The 16392-nt window shown below is 41.4% G+C and overlaps 1 protein-coding gene across 17 annotated transcripts in view; it reads left to right on the forward strand.

The window, feature by feature from the left end:
- arvcfb (ARVCF delta catenin family member b) overlaps positions 1 to 15025 on the forward strand; it is a 309144-nt gene extending 294119 nt beyond the window's left edge. For 10 of the 17 annotated variants that reach the window (XM_036936118.1, XM_036936120.1, XM_036936122.1 and 7 more), the window contains 9 exons: positions 1843 to 1970; positions 6220 to 6370; positions 7512 to 7704; positions 9638 to 9749; positions 9847 to 9997; positions 10641 to 10694; positions 11262 to 11356; positions 12553 to 12665; positions 14149 to 15025. In XM_036936118.1, coding sequence (XP_036792013.1) covers positions 1843 to 1970; positions 6220 to 6370; positions 7512 to 7704; positions 9638 to 9749; positions 9847 to 9997; positions 10641 to 10694; positions 11262 to 11356; positions 12553 to 12654 — 986 coding nt within the window. In that variant the 3' untranslated portion in view covers positions 12655 to 12665; positions 14149 to 15025. The remainder of the gene's footprint in view (positions 1 to 1842; positions 1971 to 6219; positions 6371 to 7511; positions 7705 to 9637; positions 9750 to 9846; positions 9998 to 10640; positions 10695 to 11261; positions 11357 to 12552; positions 12666 to 14148) is intronic. The other 7 variants (XM_036936124.1, XM_021621907.2, XM_036936125.1 and 4 more) reach the window with 6 other exon arrangements.
- Positions 15026 to 16392: the final 1367 nt, after the last annotated feature.

Consider the following 16392-nt stretch of genomic DNA (forward strand, 5'->3'; position numbering starts at 1 on the left):
CGCACGTACAGTGTGTTCTGACTGATACTATTATTCAGAGAACAGTGAAGAAAAGATAGACTGTTCTGATCCACCACTTTAGACTTGCAGACTTTAAAGTGCAGAAGGTTTTTGAGAATATATGAATACAGATGTATTTTGCTGATGATGAAATACTTGGTTTTGAGTCCATAGAGCCAAGCCAAGTTGTCTTCCATAGCGAGGGGCTGTTAGTGTGGATGTACTACAGTTTGAGAAGTGCTCCTCCCCTGGGATGTCAAACAGCCTGAGCTGACCTTGGTAGTGGAAAGGAGAGTGGGGTTCGATACTTTCTCTGCCTCTCACTGCGCAGCCCGATCCATCTGATAGCTGATAATGTAATTACACAGTTTACCACACAGCTCAAGCCAACCATTGACTGACTGCTACAATGTGTTAAATGGACAGAGAGAAACTTTGCTTTCAGATACTTGATCTTGTTGTATATGTAAAATCAATATCTACTTACATCATGATTCATTCACAAGGCTAATATATATATATATATGAATCTAGTGTGAGTGATGTATTGTTGTGAGATCGGATCTGAAACTTGGTCTGTGGCAACAGATTATTTATTTGAGTGTAATTTAGTCAAAATGAGAAAAAGACCAGGTTATGTGTTGCAGTATTCATATAATTACAACCAATGACATATGCTCTCTACAGTTTTCTACAGTTTAAGTCTTCTTAAACTGTGTAAACACAGTCTTAAACTATAATCTGAGGTCAAAGGGACCCGACCATGTCAAAAAGCTCCACGTTACCTTGCCTCAACAACATTGGAGGGGACTCACTCCCTCTACCTTCAGTAGAAGCAGGGCACCGTTTTATGACTGAGGTCACTGATCACATTAGCAGAGATTTGTACTTTGATAAAAGCTACATAGTGGCCATTAGGCTATTGGCGCTGATGGCTGCTTCATCTGTGACTGAGCTTTTAATACTTTTTGGCCACACTTATACCATACTAACTATCAGTGGTATTAGTAAATACTGTGTTGTACCAGCAGTACTAATACTGTTTTAAAAAAATGCAAAAAAAGCTAAGTAACTTTTATTTAACTAGACAAGTCAGTTAAGAACAAATTATTATTTACATTGATGGCCTACCCTGGCCAAACTCGTAAAATGTTGTGCACCGCCCTATGGGACTCCCAATCATGGCCAGATGTGATACAGCCTGGAATCGAACCAGGGCATTGATGCCTCTTGCACTGAGATGCAGTGCCTTAGACCACTGTGCCACTCGGGAGCCATTGGTTATTCCATTGTAGTTATGGAATAATGACTGTCATTTAAAGGGTTGTCACATGGTTTCTACCAAGCGATAACAATAACTTGGGTAGACTATGCACAGTTGTTTGTTATGTTTATCACGTACTGTTAATGAGATTTACCAGAGTGTGAAAGGGAGAATAATAATTGACAGACACCTAATAGTCTTGCCTGACATAATTATGTGGGAAGATAGCCGACTTCTATTAGTCTTATTATGTGAGCAGTTTCACAGACTGATTGCCTGTCTCTGTATCTGAGCTACATGTCTCTGTTTCTTTTAATTGTGTTCAATAATCTGTCTCTCTGTTGGCTCTCTGTCTCCCTCTGTATCTATCCTAAAAGTGCCTCTTTATCTATCTTCTGCCTCTCCCTCTCTCTCCTTATCTGTCTCTTTCTGTCTACGTATCTAACTTTCATGTCTCTTTCTCTCTATTTTTCTCTTCATATTTAACTTCTCTGTCTCCGTATCTAACTTCCATGTCTCTCTCACCCCTCCCCCCTCTCTCTCTCTCTCTCTGTCTCTCTGTCTCTCTGTCTTTGTAGGTTTTGAGCTGCTGTACCAACCGGAAGTGGTGAGGCTGTACCTGTCTCTGCTAACTGAGAGTCAGAACTACAACACTCTGGAGGCTGCCGCAGGGGCCCTGCAGAACCTCAGCGCCGGACAGTGGACCGTGAGTCTCACACAGATAAACACACACAAACTGTGATTATGGGTAATAAGGTCTCTGATCCTCAATAGGCTGGACAAGTCATTTATCCCAAATGGAGCTCTGCACTGTCAGTACAAAAATAATTCCATTTGGTTATAGTAGTGAGTAATCAGAGTGTGATGTTTTTTCCAGCATTTACACAGTCATCACCATCACTAGTGTAAAGTACAGAGGCCTACACATGTTATTCCCTTCAGAAATTATGCTCTTAGTCAGTACTGGCCCATGTTAGGCCTAGAGAGCTTTGTCATTTTAGCTCTATCGTGATTCATTTTTTAACACCTATGTGTCATGCTGTAAACATATCCGTTGCCACGGCATTAATCATCACCAGGCTCCAGCACCATGCTCACACCTTCCTGTTCCTCTCAGCTCGTTCACAGAGCTCTCCATCCACAGCGGTGGCAAAACACAACAGACAGGATGTTAGATTGATTTGAAAACATCCAACTTGTATCTCTTGCTGTTAAAATTTGAAACGCTAACACATAACCTGTGATAAAATGTACAACATGTGTACCCTACAGTACATGTATACCATGTATAAACCATGTCACAATTTTCATTTTCACTGTTTTCTATCACTGCACTGGTGATTTTTAATAATTAGGTACAGTGCCTTCAGAAAGTATTCATACCATATTGACTTTTTACACATTTTGTTGTGTTATAGCCTCAATTTAAAATAGATTAAATATAGATTTCACTGGCCTACACACAATGCCCGATAATGTCAAAGTGGAATTATGTTTTTGCAAATGTTATTAAGGAATAAAAAATCAAAAGCTGAAATGTCTTGAGTAGAAAAGTATTCAACCCTTTTGTTATGGTAAGCCTAAATAAGTTCAGGAGTAAAAATTACCTTAACAAGTCACATAATAAGTTGTGTGGACTCTGTGTGCAATAATAGTGTTTAACATGATTTCATTTCATGATTTCTGAATGACTACCTCATCTCTGTACCCCCACACATCTGTAAGGCCCCTCAGTCGAGCAGTGAATTTCAAACACAGATTCAACCACAAAGACCACAGAGGTTTTCCAATGCCTTGCAAAGAAGGGCACCAATTGGCAGATGGGTTACTACAAAGATGCAGGTGTCCTTCCTAACTCAGTTGCCAGAGAGGAAGGAAACTGTTCAGGGATTTCACCATGAGAACAATGGTGACTTTTAAACAGTTACAGAGTTTCATGGCTATGATAGGAGAAAACTGAGGATGGATCAACAACATTGTAGTTACTCTACAAAACATTAAATGACAGAGTGAAAAGAAGGAAGCCTGTACAGAATAAAAAATATTCCAAAACATGCATCCTGTTTGCAATAAGGCACTAAAGTAATACTGCAAAACATGTGGCAAAGAAGTTAGCAAATCCAACACAACACCTCACTGAGTACCACTCTTCATATTTCCAACCATGTTGGGGACTGCATCATGCAAGGACTAGGGGGGATTTTGGGAGATCAAAAGAAACGGAATAGAGCTAAGCACTGGCAAAATCCTAGAGGAAAACCTGTTTCAGTCTGCTTTTCCACTGGGAGACAAATTCACCTTTCAGCAGGACAATAACCTAAAACACAAGGTCAAATATACACTGGAGTTGCTTACCAAAACTACATTGGGTGTTCCTGAGTGGCCTAGTTACAGTTTTGACTTAAATTGGCTTGAAAATCTATGGAAACTTGAAAATGGCTGTTTAGCAATGATCAACAACCAACTTTACAGAGCTTGAATAATTTTAGAAAGAATAATGTGCAAATATTGTACAATCCAGGTGTGCAAAGCTCTTAGAGACTTACCCAGAAAGACACACAGCTGCCAAAGGTGATTCTAACATGTATTGACTCAGGGGTGTGAATACTGAACAAAAATATAAATGCAACATGCAACAATTTCTAAGATTTTACTGAGTTACAGTTCATAGAAGGAAATTAGGGCCTCATGAATTTATTTCAATAGACTAATCTATGGATTTCACATTACTGGGAATACAGATATGCATCTGTTGGTCACAGATACATTTAGAAAACAGGTAAACCAGTCAGTATCTGGTGTGACCACCATTTGCATCATGAACACGACACATCTCCTTCACATAGAGTTGATCAGGCTGATGATTGTGGCCTGTGGAATGTTGTCCCACTCTTCAATGGCTGTGAGAAGTTGCCAGATATTGGCGGGGACTGGAACACGCTGTTGTACATGTCAATCCAGAGCATCCCAAACATGCTTAATGGGTGATATGTCTGGTGAATATGCAGGCCATGGAAGAACTGGGACATTTTCAGTTTCCAGGAATTGTGTACAGATCCGTGCGACATGGGGCTGTGTATTTTCATGCTGAAACATGAGATGATTGCGGCAGATGAATAGCACAACAGTGGGCCTCAGGATCTCGTCACGATATCTCTGCATTCAAATTGCCATTGATAAAATGCAATCGTGCTCATTGTCCGTAGCTTTTGCCTGCTCATACCATAACCCCACCACCACCATGGTGCACTCTGTTCACAACGTTGACATCAGCAAACCGCAAACACGTCGCCAAACACATGGTCTGCGATTGTGAGGCCGGTTGGACATACTGCCAAATTCTCTAAAACGATGTTGGAAGCGGCTTATGGTAGAAATATTTGCATTTAAATTCTCTGGTAACAGCTCTGGTGGACATTCCTGCAGTCAGCATGCCAATTGCACACTCCCTCAAAACTTGATACATCTGTGGCATTGTGTTGCATATTTTGGAGTGGCCTCTTATTGTCCCCATCACAAGGTGCATCTGTGTAACACAACAAAATGTGGAATAAGTCAAGGGATATGAATGTTTTCTGAAGGCACTGTATATAAAGCGAGAGAATCGCTCCCTCCCTCACAAAAAAATACAGCCTCTATCTCAAGGCAATCAGACTGCTAAACAGCAATCACTAACTCAGAGAGGCTGCTGCCTACATTGAGACCCAATCAATGGCCACTTTAATAAATGGATCACTAGTCACTTTAAACAATGCCATTTTAAATAATGCCACTTTAATAATGTTTACATATCTTACATTACTCATATCATATGTATATACTGTATTTTATACCATCTATTGCACCTTGCCTATGCCGCTCGGCCATCATCCATATATTTATATGTACATCTTCTCATTCACCCCTTTAGATTTGTGTGTATTAGGTAGTTGTTGGGAAATTGTTAGATTACTTGTTAGATATTACTGCATTGTCGGAACTAGAAGCACATGCATTTCGCTACACTCACATTAACATCTGCTAACCATGTGTATGTGACCAAAAACATTTTATTTTATTTTCTTAATGTAGTTATTTTGTTTATGTAGTTTGAGCAGATCGAATCAAATATTATTGGTCACATACACATATTTAGCAGATGTTATTGTGGGTGTAGCAAATGCTTGTCTTCCTAGCTCTTAACAGTGCAGTAGTATCACAACAATACACACAAAGCTAAAAGTAAAATAAAGTATTAATATTAGGACGAGCAATGTTGGAGTGGCATTGACTAAATTACAGTATAATATTATACAGTATATGCATATGAAATGAGTAAAGAAGTATGTAAACATTATTAAAGTAACTAGTGTTCCATTATTAAAGTGGCCAGTGATTCCATGTCTGTGTATATAGAGGGTGATCAGAATGCCTGTCCACACTGGGGCTTGGGGCTGATGCTACCACATCAAACCTCTGCTTAAAGGAGATGGACATAACATGTTCCCATTCCCAATGAGGATATCTCATCCCCTTCTCCTTGTTGCTCCCTTGCTGTTTAACTACTATGGTACGGTCAGTTTTAGATTTACTACTGCCACCCAGTGGCCGGGTTCTGGTGTTGCACCAGTTTAATTACATCTCAGGGGGTAACCGTGTTCAGCAAAGGAGCTCTTTCATGTCAAACTTATTGTTTTGTGTTTCATAAAAAAAAGAGAGGAGCATTCGTTGATGTTTAATCAGTGACAAATTCCATCACATGACAGTCTGTAGCCCTGCTGTGTAATTTTCTTGAACAGTCCAATCTAGATAGCCACTGTTGGCTGTGCTCATGTACAATAATTGTGTGTGGGGTGGGGTGTGTGTGTGTGTGTGTGCGTGCGTGTACATGCGTATGTATGTATTGGCTGGTAGTATTCTCTCTTCACAGACATTTTATCCTTATCATCCATGTTCTCTCCTCTCTCTGTCCCCAGTGGTCCAACTACATCCGTGCCACAGTGAGGAAGGAGAAGGGTCTTCCCATCCTGGTGGAGCTGCTGCGTTCTGACTCTGACAAGGTGGTCCGAGCCGTGGCCATCGCCCTGCGCAACCTCTCCATCGACCGCCGCAACAAAGACCTGATCGGTACGACCATTGACCGTATGCTGTAAAGAGAGGCTGTGTATTAACTGTGGGCTTGACCACACACTGTTAACACATGGCCTCTCTTTACAGCGTACAAGTACAACAATGGGGTAAAACACTTTGGAATGCTGTGAGATCAGATAGCTGTTACTAACCACGTTTCCATTCTCAGTTTTAATGCAAGTAAAGTCATATAATATTTTTTTAAATCACGACACCTGTGATGGAAACAGGAAGTTTCTGTACAATTTGTATGTTCGACATGGTAGGATCTTTTTGTGTTGGTCAAATAAATGATTATTGAAATGGTGGTGGAAATGCCTTTATTTACAAATATTGATATAATAACCAAAGTACATTTGGAGTCACGCAGCGATATGATGTGTGATCAGAAAGCATGCAGTTTATTATGTGACAGATTAAATAAATGATGGTGAACTTTACAGGGTTGTGAAAGTGCACAAGCTTGATCCTGCTTTCCAATAAATATCGATAATGCTGGTGACATGATGATTGATGCTTGACTGCCGTTTAACAAATAAACATATTCTCGCTCTTATCCATAATAATCTCATTGTGTAGACTAGCAGCCTACGCACACTGTATCTGCGAGCTGTTGGCTAGGGCGCACATGCCAAGATCAGAGTAGGCACATTTGCTATTTGACACAACAGTTTCTGTGACAAAACTATCAGTAGATAGCGATGGAAACACATTTTTATTCTTATTTTTATTTTTATACATGAAAACTCGTGCGGAAAAAATACATTTCATCACCACTGACTTTTATCCACAATAATTCAAGAAGAATAAGAATAAGAAGCACACCACTGGTGGGAAAATGTGCATGTTTTCTTTATGCAGATTTTTGAATATTCGCATGAAAATCTGTTGCCAATTGGATTGAAACCTAGCTACTGAACATATGATTGTTGAACCTGTGTATGTCTTTTGCTGACTGATTGCAGATTTGCCAAAGTTTTAATTAGTTGATATCAAACATTTTGTACAATGCTATTATGAATCAAAACACTATGTAGCGCAACAAGATGTAATAAAACCCCCTTTCCTGAATGTTTACACACCTTTTACCTCTATTACCATTTGACGGTGACACTGCTCTCTGATCTCTGCCCTGTAGGGAGCTATGCCATGAGGGACCTGGTGAGTAACCTGCCCAGCGGTCAGCAGCGGCCAGCCAAGAACCTGGAGGAAGACACGGTGGTGGCCATCCTCAACACCATCCACGAGATCGTGACGGACAGCTCTGAGAACGCACGCTCCCTCATCCAGGCCCAGGCCATCGAGAAACTGGTGGCCATCAACAAGACAAGGTATGACCTTTGGCTAGCACAGCTGGCTACAGTGCAGTATAGCAACAGTACAGCACTGTACAGTACGAGGCAGCATATTAGTTCAGCATAGTGTAGCACAGCACAATGCTAACGTCTGGCCGCTCACAGGTTCTAGTGTTTCGAATAGATTTGTTTGTCTTTCTTGAATTTAATGATTGATTGATCAATCTAATCAATGACTCAATCAACAGTAGTTCAGTTCCATAGTAACTATACTATACACATGTGTAGTATGCACATACATACAGTATGTAGGCCTACATGTACATGGTCTCCCTCCCCATGAGAGCAGGTCTCTTACTGCCTCTAATCACTGCCAGTGGCGAATTTGCCAATCTTGGTGTTCTCTGGCAAATGCCAAACGTCCTGCACGGTGTTGGGCTGTAAGCCCAACCCCCACCTGTGGACGTCGGGCCCTCATACCACCTTCATGGAGTCTGTTTCTGACCGTTTGAGCAGACTCATGCACATTTGTGGCCTGCTGGAGGTCATTTAGCAGGGCTCTGGCAGTGCTCCTCCTGCTCCTCCTTGCACAAAGGTGGAGGTAGCAGTCCTGCTGCTGGGTTGTTGCCCTCCTACGGCCTCCTCCACGTCTCTTGATGTACTGGCCTGTCTCCTGGTAGCGCCTCCATGCTCTGGACACTACGCTGACAGACACAGCAAACCTTCTTGCCACAGCTCGCATTGATGTGCCATCCTGGATGAGCTGCACTACCTGAGCCACTTGTGTGGGTTGTAGACTCCGTCTCATGCTACCACTAGAGTGAAAGCACCGCCAGCATTCAAAAGTGACCAAAACATCAGCCAGGAAGCATAGGAACTGAGAAGTGGTCTGTGGTCACCACCTGCAGAACCACTCCTTTATTGGGGGTGTCTTGCTAATTGCCTATAATTTCCACCTGTTGTCTATTCCATTTGCACAACAGCATGTGAAATGTATTGTCAATCAGTGTTGCTTCCTAAGTGGACAGTTTGATTTCACAGAAGTGTGATTGACTTGGAGTTACATTGTGTTGTTTAAGTGTTCCCTTTATTTTTTTGAGCAGTGTATATTCTGCAGTCTCTCAAGGACCAGGAGTGTCTGGCCTTATAAAATGTAACGACCCTGTCTTTTCATGTCCTCTCTGGCTTGGGAATTAATAATAGAAGGTAATATAAGCTGGATTCCTTGTCACAGTATTTCGATCTGTAGAACACTACTTAGATTGAATAGATAAACCGTGCAGTGTCTGGTTTCCAGGAAACAAACTATAGTGCACTTCACCTGAATAGTAAGTACTATGAATAGGAATTCAGGAGCTGTTTTAATGATTTCCCAGTTTCTACTATATTTCACTTTCCTCATATCCCATTGAATTATCTGATCTACTTGATCAAGTCAGCGAGCAGTGATAGCCAGAGAGAAGTTGTTTGGATAGCTGTCTCCTTCTACAACCTATTGATAATTTAAGATTAGTTTCCAGTTGGTATTTGATACCCATACTTTATTTAATATCAAATAAATGTGTTTTCTCTCCACCCGTGAGAATTACTTTGAAGTAATGGAGAACCATCCCATGTAATTAACAGAAGGGCTAAGGAGTAGCTAATGAATTGAATGAAAATAAATGTGTGCGGCCATTGGAGAATGAATTAAAAGCAAGCACCTGGGGCAACCAGTGGGAATAGATGGCTTTGAATGTGAGATTGACTGCATTTGGCCCCAGCCTCCACTAGCTGCTGGCAGCGGTTGGGCCCAATGTTCTGGGCCTGTATTCACAAAGAGTCTCAAAGTAGGAGTGCTGATCTATGATCAGTTTTGCCTTTTCAATTATAATGAATGGACATGGGGACCTGATCCTAGATCAGCACTCCTAATCTGAGATGCTTTGTGAATACCGACCCTTATTCTCTTCCTGTCTACCTTCCTCAGCCAATCACCACGTGAGGACAAGGCCGCCTCCCACGTGCTGCAGACGGTGTGGAGCTACAAGGACCTGAGGAACGCCCTGACCAAGGAAGGATGGAACAAGAGTCACTTCCAGGTAATAGGCTGTGTAGTAGAACACACGCACACACATGCACACACACACACACACACACAATTAGTACAGTCATATGTCTCTACTCTCCCCCCCTCAGCCTACAGCGACCGGCGCCCCTAAAGCAGCCAAGAATGGCAAGCCAGGCTATGACGACACCACTCTGCCCCTGATGGAGAAGAACCAAGGTCAGTCTGTGATGGCAGGCGAGACTGGGGATCCTCCGGGCCTGGCCTATTGTGGTGAACTGAGTGAGGAAACCATAGATATTAATAACTGCTCTATATCTATGGAGCAAATTGTGATGCTGTTACTGTGTGTCTGTTTCTATCAGAAGCCATGATTAGAACAAGTGTTTAGGGGGATGGTTCTATCTATCTGCGCATTGCTTTGTCTGTCTCACTCATATCCATTTACCTACTGTTGGAGGGCTGTGCTTGAAACCTTTCGTGCTGCAGTGTTTGGTGATCTTTATGTGTAAGTCGGTTCTTTTTGGGATGGTGTGGTTGGGAGAATGATGCATCATGGGTAGATTTATCTAATCCAATAGTGTGTTCTTGAACGCAAATCCAAGCATGTATATTAGGATATATGCATAGAGGGAGGTACGGAAGCAGCCTAAAACACGAACATCTCATTGACAGAGGAGTCGAGAGCATGACAGTACTTCTCTTGTCATCTTGTTTCTGGTCATGTGACTTTTTTTGCAACCATGCATACACATAAAGTGTAGTTGTCATTCACACCCATTTTCAGCCTGCCTGCATTACTGCTAAAGTGTACCAGCAGACAGTGACCGAGAACCATTGGCCTGAAAGCAGCATTGGCTCGTGATTAAAACAAATTGTGTGTGTGGTGCTCATGATAAAAAAATGGCATATAAATGCTTTTCAGGCACCAAGAAAAATGGAAGTGGTGATATGATACCTATGGACGAGCTTGGTCCAGGTAAGACCGAGTTTGCATGACCTCAATCGCCGACGAGGAACAATAGTAGTCTCAGATGGAATGTTCTTGTCTGTAGGAACTACTCACAGTTCTAGAACTCTAACAACACCATTGCCAACATGGACATTTAAAAAAAAAGTTTGTAGGACAAACTTTGGCAATATTGGGAATGAGCAAATATATTGTTGTTATGCTCTAACAGTGTACAATGTAGTGCAGTATTGTTTTACTTATGATGCTGTATGCAAGACCCCTCTCTTAACAAGATGTTGGTATAAGGATGGCCATTAATTCAGTAGTACAGACACAGGAGCAACAGGAGGTGTGGGCAATTCTCTAATGACTGTGTTCAAAACCTGGCAAACTTTAATGTTCTGCTCAGTGCTCCTCTTTTCAATGAAAATGTAAACACAATTGTCTTGTTTCGTCTCTTACTAACGAGTTCTTCCTCCACATCAGATATGCACAGCTCCACTCCTGGAAGGCTGCATGCAGCTTATACATCTGTAGTTTCCATCCATGTATTTAACAGTGCTATATTTCTGTGATCCTCTCTCTCCTCATTAGATGGCTACTCCACTATCGACCAGAGAGACAAAGACTGCAAGTACAAGAGTAGTGGAGACGGGTCAGTGGACCTGTCAGAACGCGAGCCATTAAAGGTACGTCTGGTCCAGACCGACCCGTAACAGCTCACACCGCACAGTTACAGCTATGCTATAGGTGACTAAAGGACCAGGCTATTAAAACACACAAGTCATGATACTCCGTTTCTGTTAAGGTAGCCTGAATCCATCTCTTCCAGTGCCCTTGCCCATTTGTCAATGCCATGCCCTTTTGATTTCTTGAAGAGGAATCTGGATTTTCATGTTCTGCAGCAGCAGTTCATGTTGTTGTCTGTCGAGCCTGGTGCCACTCATCTGGCAGTCCAATTTACTGACAGCTAAGCAGCAGATAATTGAGTGTAAGCTTTGTGATTGTGAAAGTAATTAATCTGGGACTGATTAAAAGAGTCCTGCCCCTCCATCTCCACTTCTCCTCATAGATCGACAACCAAGGCCTGGTTCACACACTCACTCACACACACAAGCCTGCATCGTAAGTGGCTCAGTATCCATCGCTAGAGAAAACACAGAGTAAATGAGAGGGAGAGAGAGAGATTGAGGATGAGTTATTCACTGTTGAACCAGGGTGACTTTCAGTCCAGTCCTGTGTTTCCCATCACAGGATTATATTCTCACGCTCTGATCGGTCTGTGTGGCGTAAGGACTGAAGGTGGTTTGATAGGTCAAGCATACGAACACAGTTAGAAGTCCTCTTGGTTAATGAAGAGTTACCATGAGTTCAGAATCAGACATCATGATAGTATCAAGAGGTAGAATTGGAAAATAGGTGTTTTGCTGACCTCTGCTTACCATGTGTAGAATGGCAGCTATGCAGACACGTTGCAGCTTGAAGACACAAATGCTTGTCAAGATACAGTATGCTGCAAAACCTCCAGAAGCAAATTAGCCATCAGACAGGACTGGAGATGGCAGATATCTCCTCTCATGTTTATAGCCCCCATCCCTCTCATGTTTTGAATTTACTTCAGCACAGCAACAACTGCTCAACCCAACTTTCTAGACCTCCAGAAGCCTGAAACCAAAATGCAACTCTGCTGTTTGAACTGCTCTCTCCCACTCTGTTTTTGTTTGTTTGCATGTGTCGGTTGGTTTGTTGTTTTTAATCACTTTTTCAGACTCAAAAAACATCTTCCTTTATGCTAAGGAACTAACCCTGGCTTTCCACTCCTCTCTATGGATGATATTTATCGACCTCTTTGTTTTTCTGTTAACCCCTTGTCCCGTTGCTGCAGAATGACACAAATAGGAAACACTATGTCAGGAGTAACAGGCCTGCAGTCAAACTGGTGGATGCTTGTGACGTTAAACCTCAGCCTGTTGACTCCTGGGTCTAAATGCATGCATGGTAGGTCTTACAAATGTTAGTTTTCCACTTTCTGGATTGTTAGTCTCCTTTCTTTGTTAGCTCCACCACCACCACCACCACCACACTGTTTCTGTTTTAACCCTCACACACGCCACTTCTGTTAGTTTTTTATCTGTGCTTGGACCTGCTTGACCCAGAGTAGTTGGCTTATGACACCAAACTTGAGAAAAGCTGGATGAAATTTCATAATTTTCACAGTTGTGGAGCACCTGCCTGATTCAAACCCATCTGTTGCAAAACAGACAGACTCCCTTGACTATTCCAGATGAAATTATGTTTGTTCTAAATTATGAAAGGTATTAAATCTAGACTTTAGATGGAATACACACACACACACACAAACACAATTCCTCCCAGTGTAGCTGTAATGAAAAGCTGTGGGAAGAACATGGTGTATCATCTCCCTATCAGCAGTAATCAACACACCATTCCCTGGGACAAAGAGCTCCTCCAGATAAATAATGGATGCCTGGATGAACACACACATCAGCTCCTCCTTCTCGGTTATGTCTACAGTCTGTGGTAGGCTAGGATAGGCTAGCTGCTCTGGGTTAGCATCACGAGAGCTCACTATTGGGGATCCTCTCATCACTTGCTCATCTCTTTGCTCCTGTTCCGTCAACTAATAACTGAGTGTATCTGCTCTGGGTGAGAAGCTGTGGTAGGTGGCTGATCATCAACAGCTCTATGGAGGCGAAGGGCTATCTTTCTTCCTTGCTGTACGTCTCTTTATTCTCTCATTGCTTCCCCATAACTCTTATTGTCCTAGGTAAGGGATCAACCATACTGCTTTGATAGACTCCTCATGTGGTGCTCTGAAACGCAAACTGAAATATGACAATGATCATCCGTACAGAATGAAGTGCTGAAAACAATTGAGTTTATATAATAACTGTGAAAACAGGTTGTGATCACCACATTAAGATCTAGTCAAGTCAAAGCTAACACAATAACAGATCTATTATAACAAAGACATGCTTAGAATGGACAGAGTAATGGACATTGAGTCAATCAGGTAAGACAGAGTAATCATACGAAAGGCCTGCTTCATTTGTGTGTTTATCAAGCTGGCTTTATGCAGTAGCTGCCATTCAAACCTATCATCAAAGCATCCCTCTCGCTGTCTGTTACATTGGATTTGACATCTGTCAAGCATGTATGAATATAGTGATTTTTGTATTGTGATTTTGATTATGCAATACCGTTTGGTCATTGTGCCCTCTGACTTACTTTAAAAGCTTGATTATTCAACTGCTTTAAACACCATGCCTGCGTCCAAAGGCACCCTATTCACTTTGAAGTGCACTATTATTGACCAGTGCCCATTTGGCTCCAGTAAAAATAAGCACACTATATAGGGAATAGGGTGCCTTTTGGTACACAAGCCTGCTCTCTTATAGGTTTTCAGCTCTTGACATAACCACCTGTGTCCCCCCTCCCTCCCTGTTCTCCTGTGTTCTAGGCTTAAATAACGACAGCGTAACACCTAAACTAGAGGATCTCCCATGTCATCACTGCCATAACACATGGAACTCATTTTGATGTTGACTCGTCAGCAGATAGACTTTGTAAAAGAAAGAAAAAAGAAACAATCATCCAACAACCAATGCTTCATGCTTTTGAATCAGCAAATGAAATGATGTATAAAAAAAGAAAGAAAAGAAAATCTAAAAACGACTACTTGTCATATCTACATTCCCCACTGGATGGACAGGTGTAGGGTACCCTAACAGCAAGGACTCTGACTGGAGCAGCACTGCATGGTGTCAGGATGTAGGTGTAGGGTACCCTAACAGCAAGGACTCTGACTGGAGCAGCACTGCATGGTGTCAAGATGGAAGAGGGGAAGCATTTATTGTCATAGAGATACAAGTATTCTAGAGCTCTATCTCTATGGCAATGTACTGGTGGTGGGGGAGAGAAGGTGATGAGAAGGTGATGTTTGTTGGGAGGAAAGGAAGTGTGTTGGAAAGGAAAGGAGACAGTTTGCTTCTAATAGTATTTTTTTCTATGTTACAATTTAGCCTTTTGTTTAGGTTTTGTTTTTGTTGGTTTGTCTTTTGTCGAGGCACAGTAAATAGTTTTTGTTTAATATAATTTGTATTTTTTTTATTTTGCTGGTCTTTGTTTCTGTTTGGGTTTTCCAGATTGAAGAAGTGTGGACTGGTGTGGTAGATGAAGGTTGGGTTGGTTTGAAGGACTTGATGCTTGAAGGGCACTTAAAGGAACTGTATGTCTGCAAGTGTTGATTGGACTTAAGGAAGTGAAATGACGTGCATTTGGTTGGGTTACTTATAGCTGTTGAGCGAAACAAAATGAAAATATATTTTCAGTATCGACACAGACTAGAGATATGTGTTTGCCGACGATATATGAATTGCTTGGTTGGTTGCAGTTTGTCATTGATATGTATTAAAGTTGAAGAGGATATAAGACATTTTGTTTATAAATGGATTGTGTTAATGAAGGAATGGAAAGTACATGCTCCTGGTGTCAAAGGGTAGAATCTAAAAGCATTTGATATTTTTGTTGGTTTTATAAATGTATATTAGGGTCAAAGAAAAACAAAAAGAGAACAGAGAAAACAATAGACACGTCTTAGTTGTGTACTCATAATAGGTTGTTTGGGAAGCACATTCATTGGATAAAATATCATGTTTGTAAACAGAAATAACCACATCATTTAAGTGTCAAATCTGTAGTCATGCTGATCACATATTTATATTTTGTACTGTCAAGAGAAAACAAAACAAAACAAGAAGAGCTGTTATTCAGCTTTCTTTTTAAAGGCGAGTTGAACTGATGACCTGGTCTCCATCTTTCAAGGAGATTAATAGAGGGAGGGAGGGAGGGAGGGAGGGAGGGAGGGAGGGAGGGAGGGAGGGAGGGAGGGAGGGATGGTTGGTTCAGCAGGGATCACTCAAGAGATAAGACTGAGAGAAAAGAGGGATGGATGGATGGCTGGATACAGCAGCAGGGATAGACAGAAGATGTTAGACAGAAGTGTTACAATTCCCTTCACATTTCACACTGCAATTTATATGACGTCGCTGAGAACCTGAAAACATGCTTTGATTTCACTAATGCATCTTTAAAGAACTATTTGAAACAAGCATGAAAAAATGTACAAATGTTTATATTATATTATTTTTAAGTGCCAGTTTTTGTGGTGTAATTGGATATTAGTCATTTATATCCGGAGAGGAGAGCAGTTTTCCTGTGGTTCAAGGCAGAATTTGCATCACGTATGAAGTATACAACATCTGTTTGATTATTATATTTTTTGTGCCCTCTTCTAGGGGCAGTTTAAATGTAGTAGTGCAGATGATTACGTCATTGTCTTTTAAAAAGAGACGAGAAGAAAGGCTGAACTACACATGTGGTTAAAGGTTTAGTAGTGGTTTTGTGATTGTTTTATCTCCATCTCCAAGTGGACTCTCCACTATGAACCTATTCTGGGACTGGTGAGGGGACCCTCCACTATTGGACAGCTTAACTCATGCGTCAGCTATAGGCAAATGGCATGTGCCTGCGTTGAATGCCGAATTTCTTTGTGATGTGACTTTATAAAGCTTGCATATTTTACACAGTGTTTACAAAGACTTATGTGATAAAATAAAAATGTAAAGTACATGTATTAATAAACATTTGATTTCAGAGAAAAGCATTGTAATAATCGCCCCACGTTAACTTCCTCCATGTCCAC

Source organism: Oncorhynchus mykiss, chromosome 11, assembly GCF_013265735.2.
Source record: "Oncorhynchus mykiss isolate Arlee chromosome 11, USDA_OmykA_1.1, whole genome shotgun sequence".
NCBI lineage: Eukaryota > Metazoa > Chordata > Actinopteri > Salmoniformes > Salmonidae > Oncorhynchus > Oncorhynchus mykiss.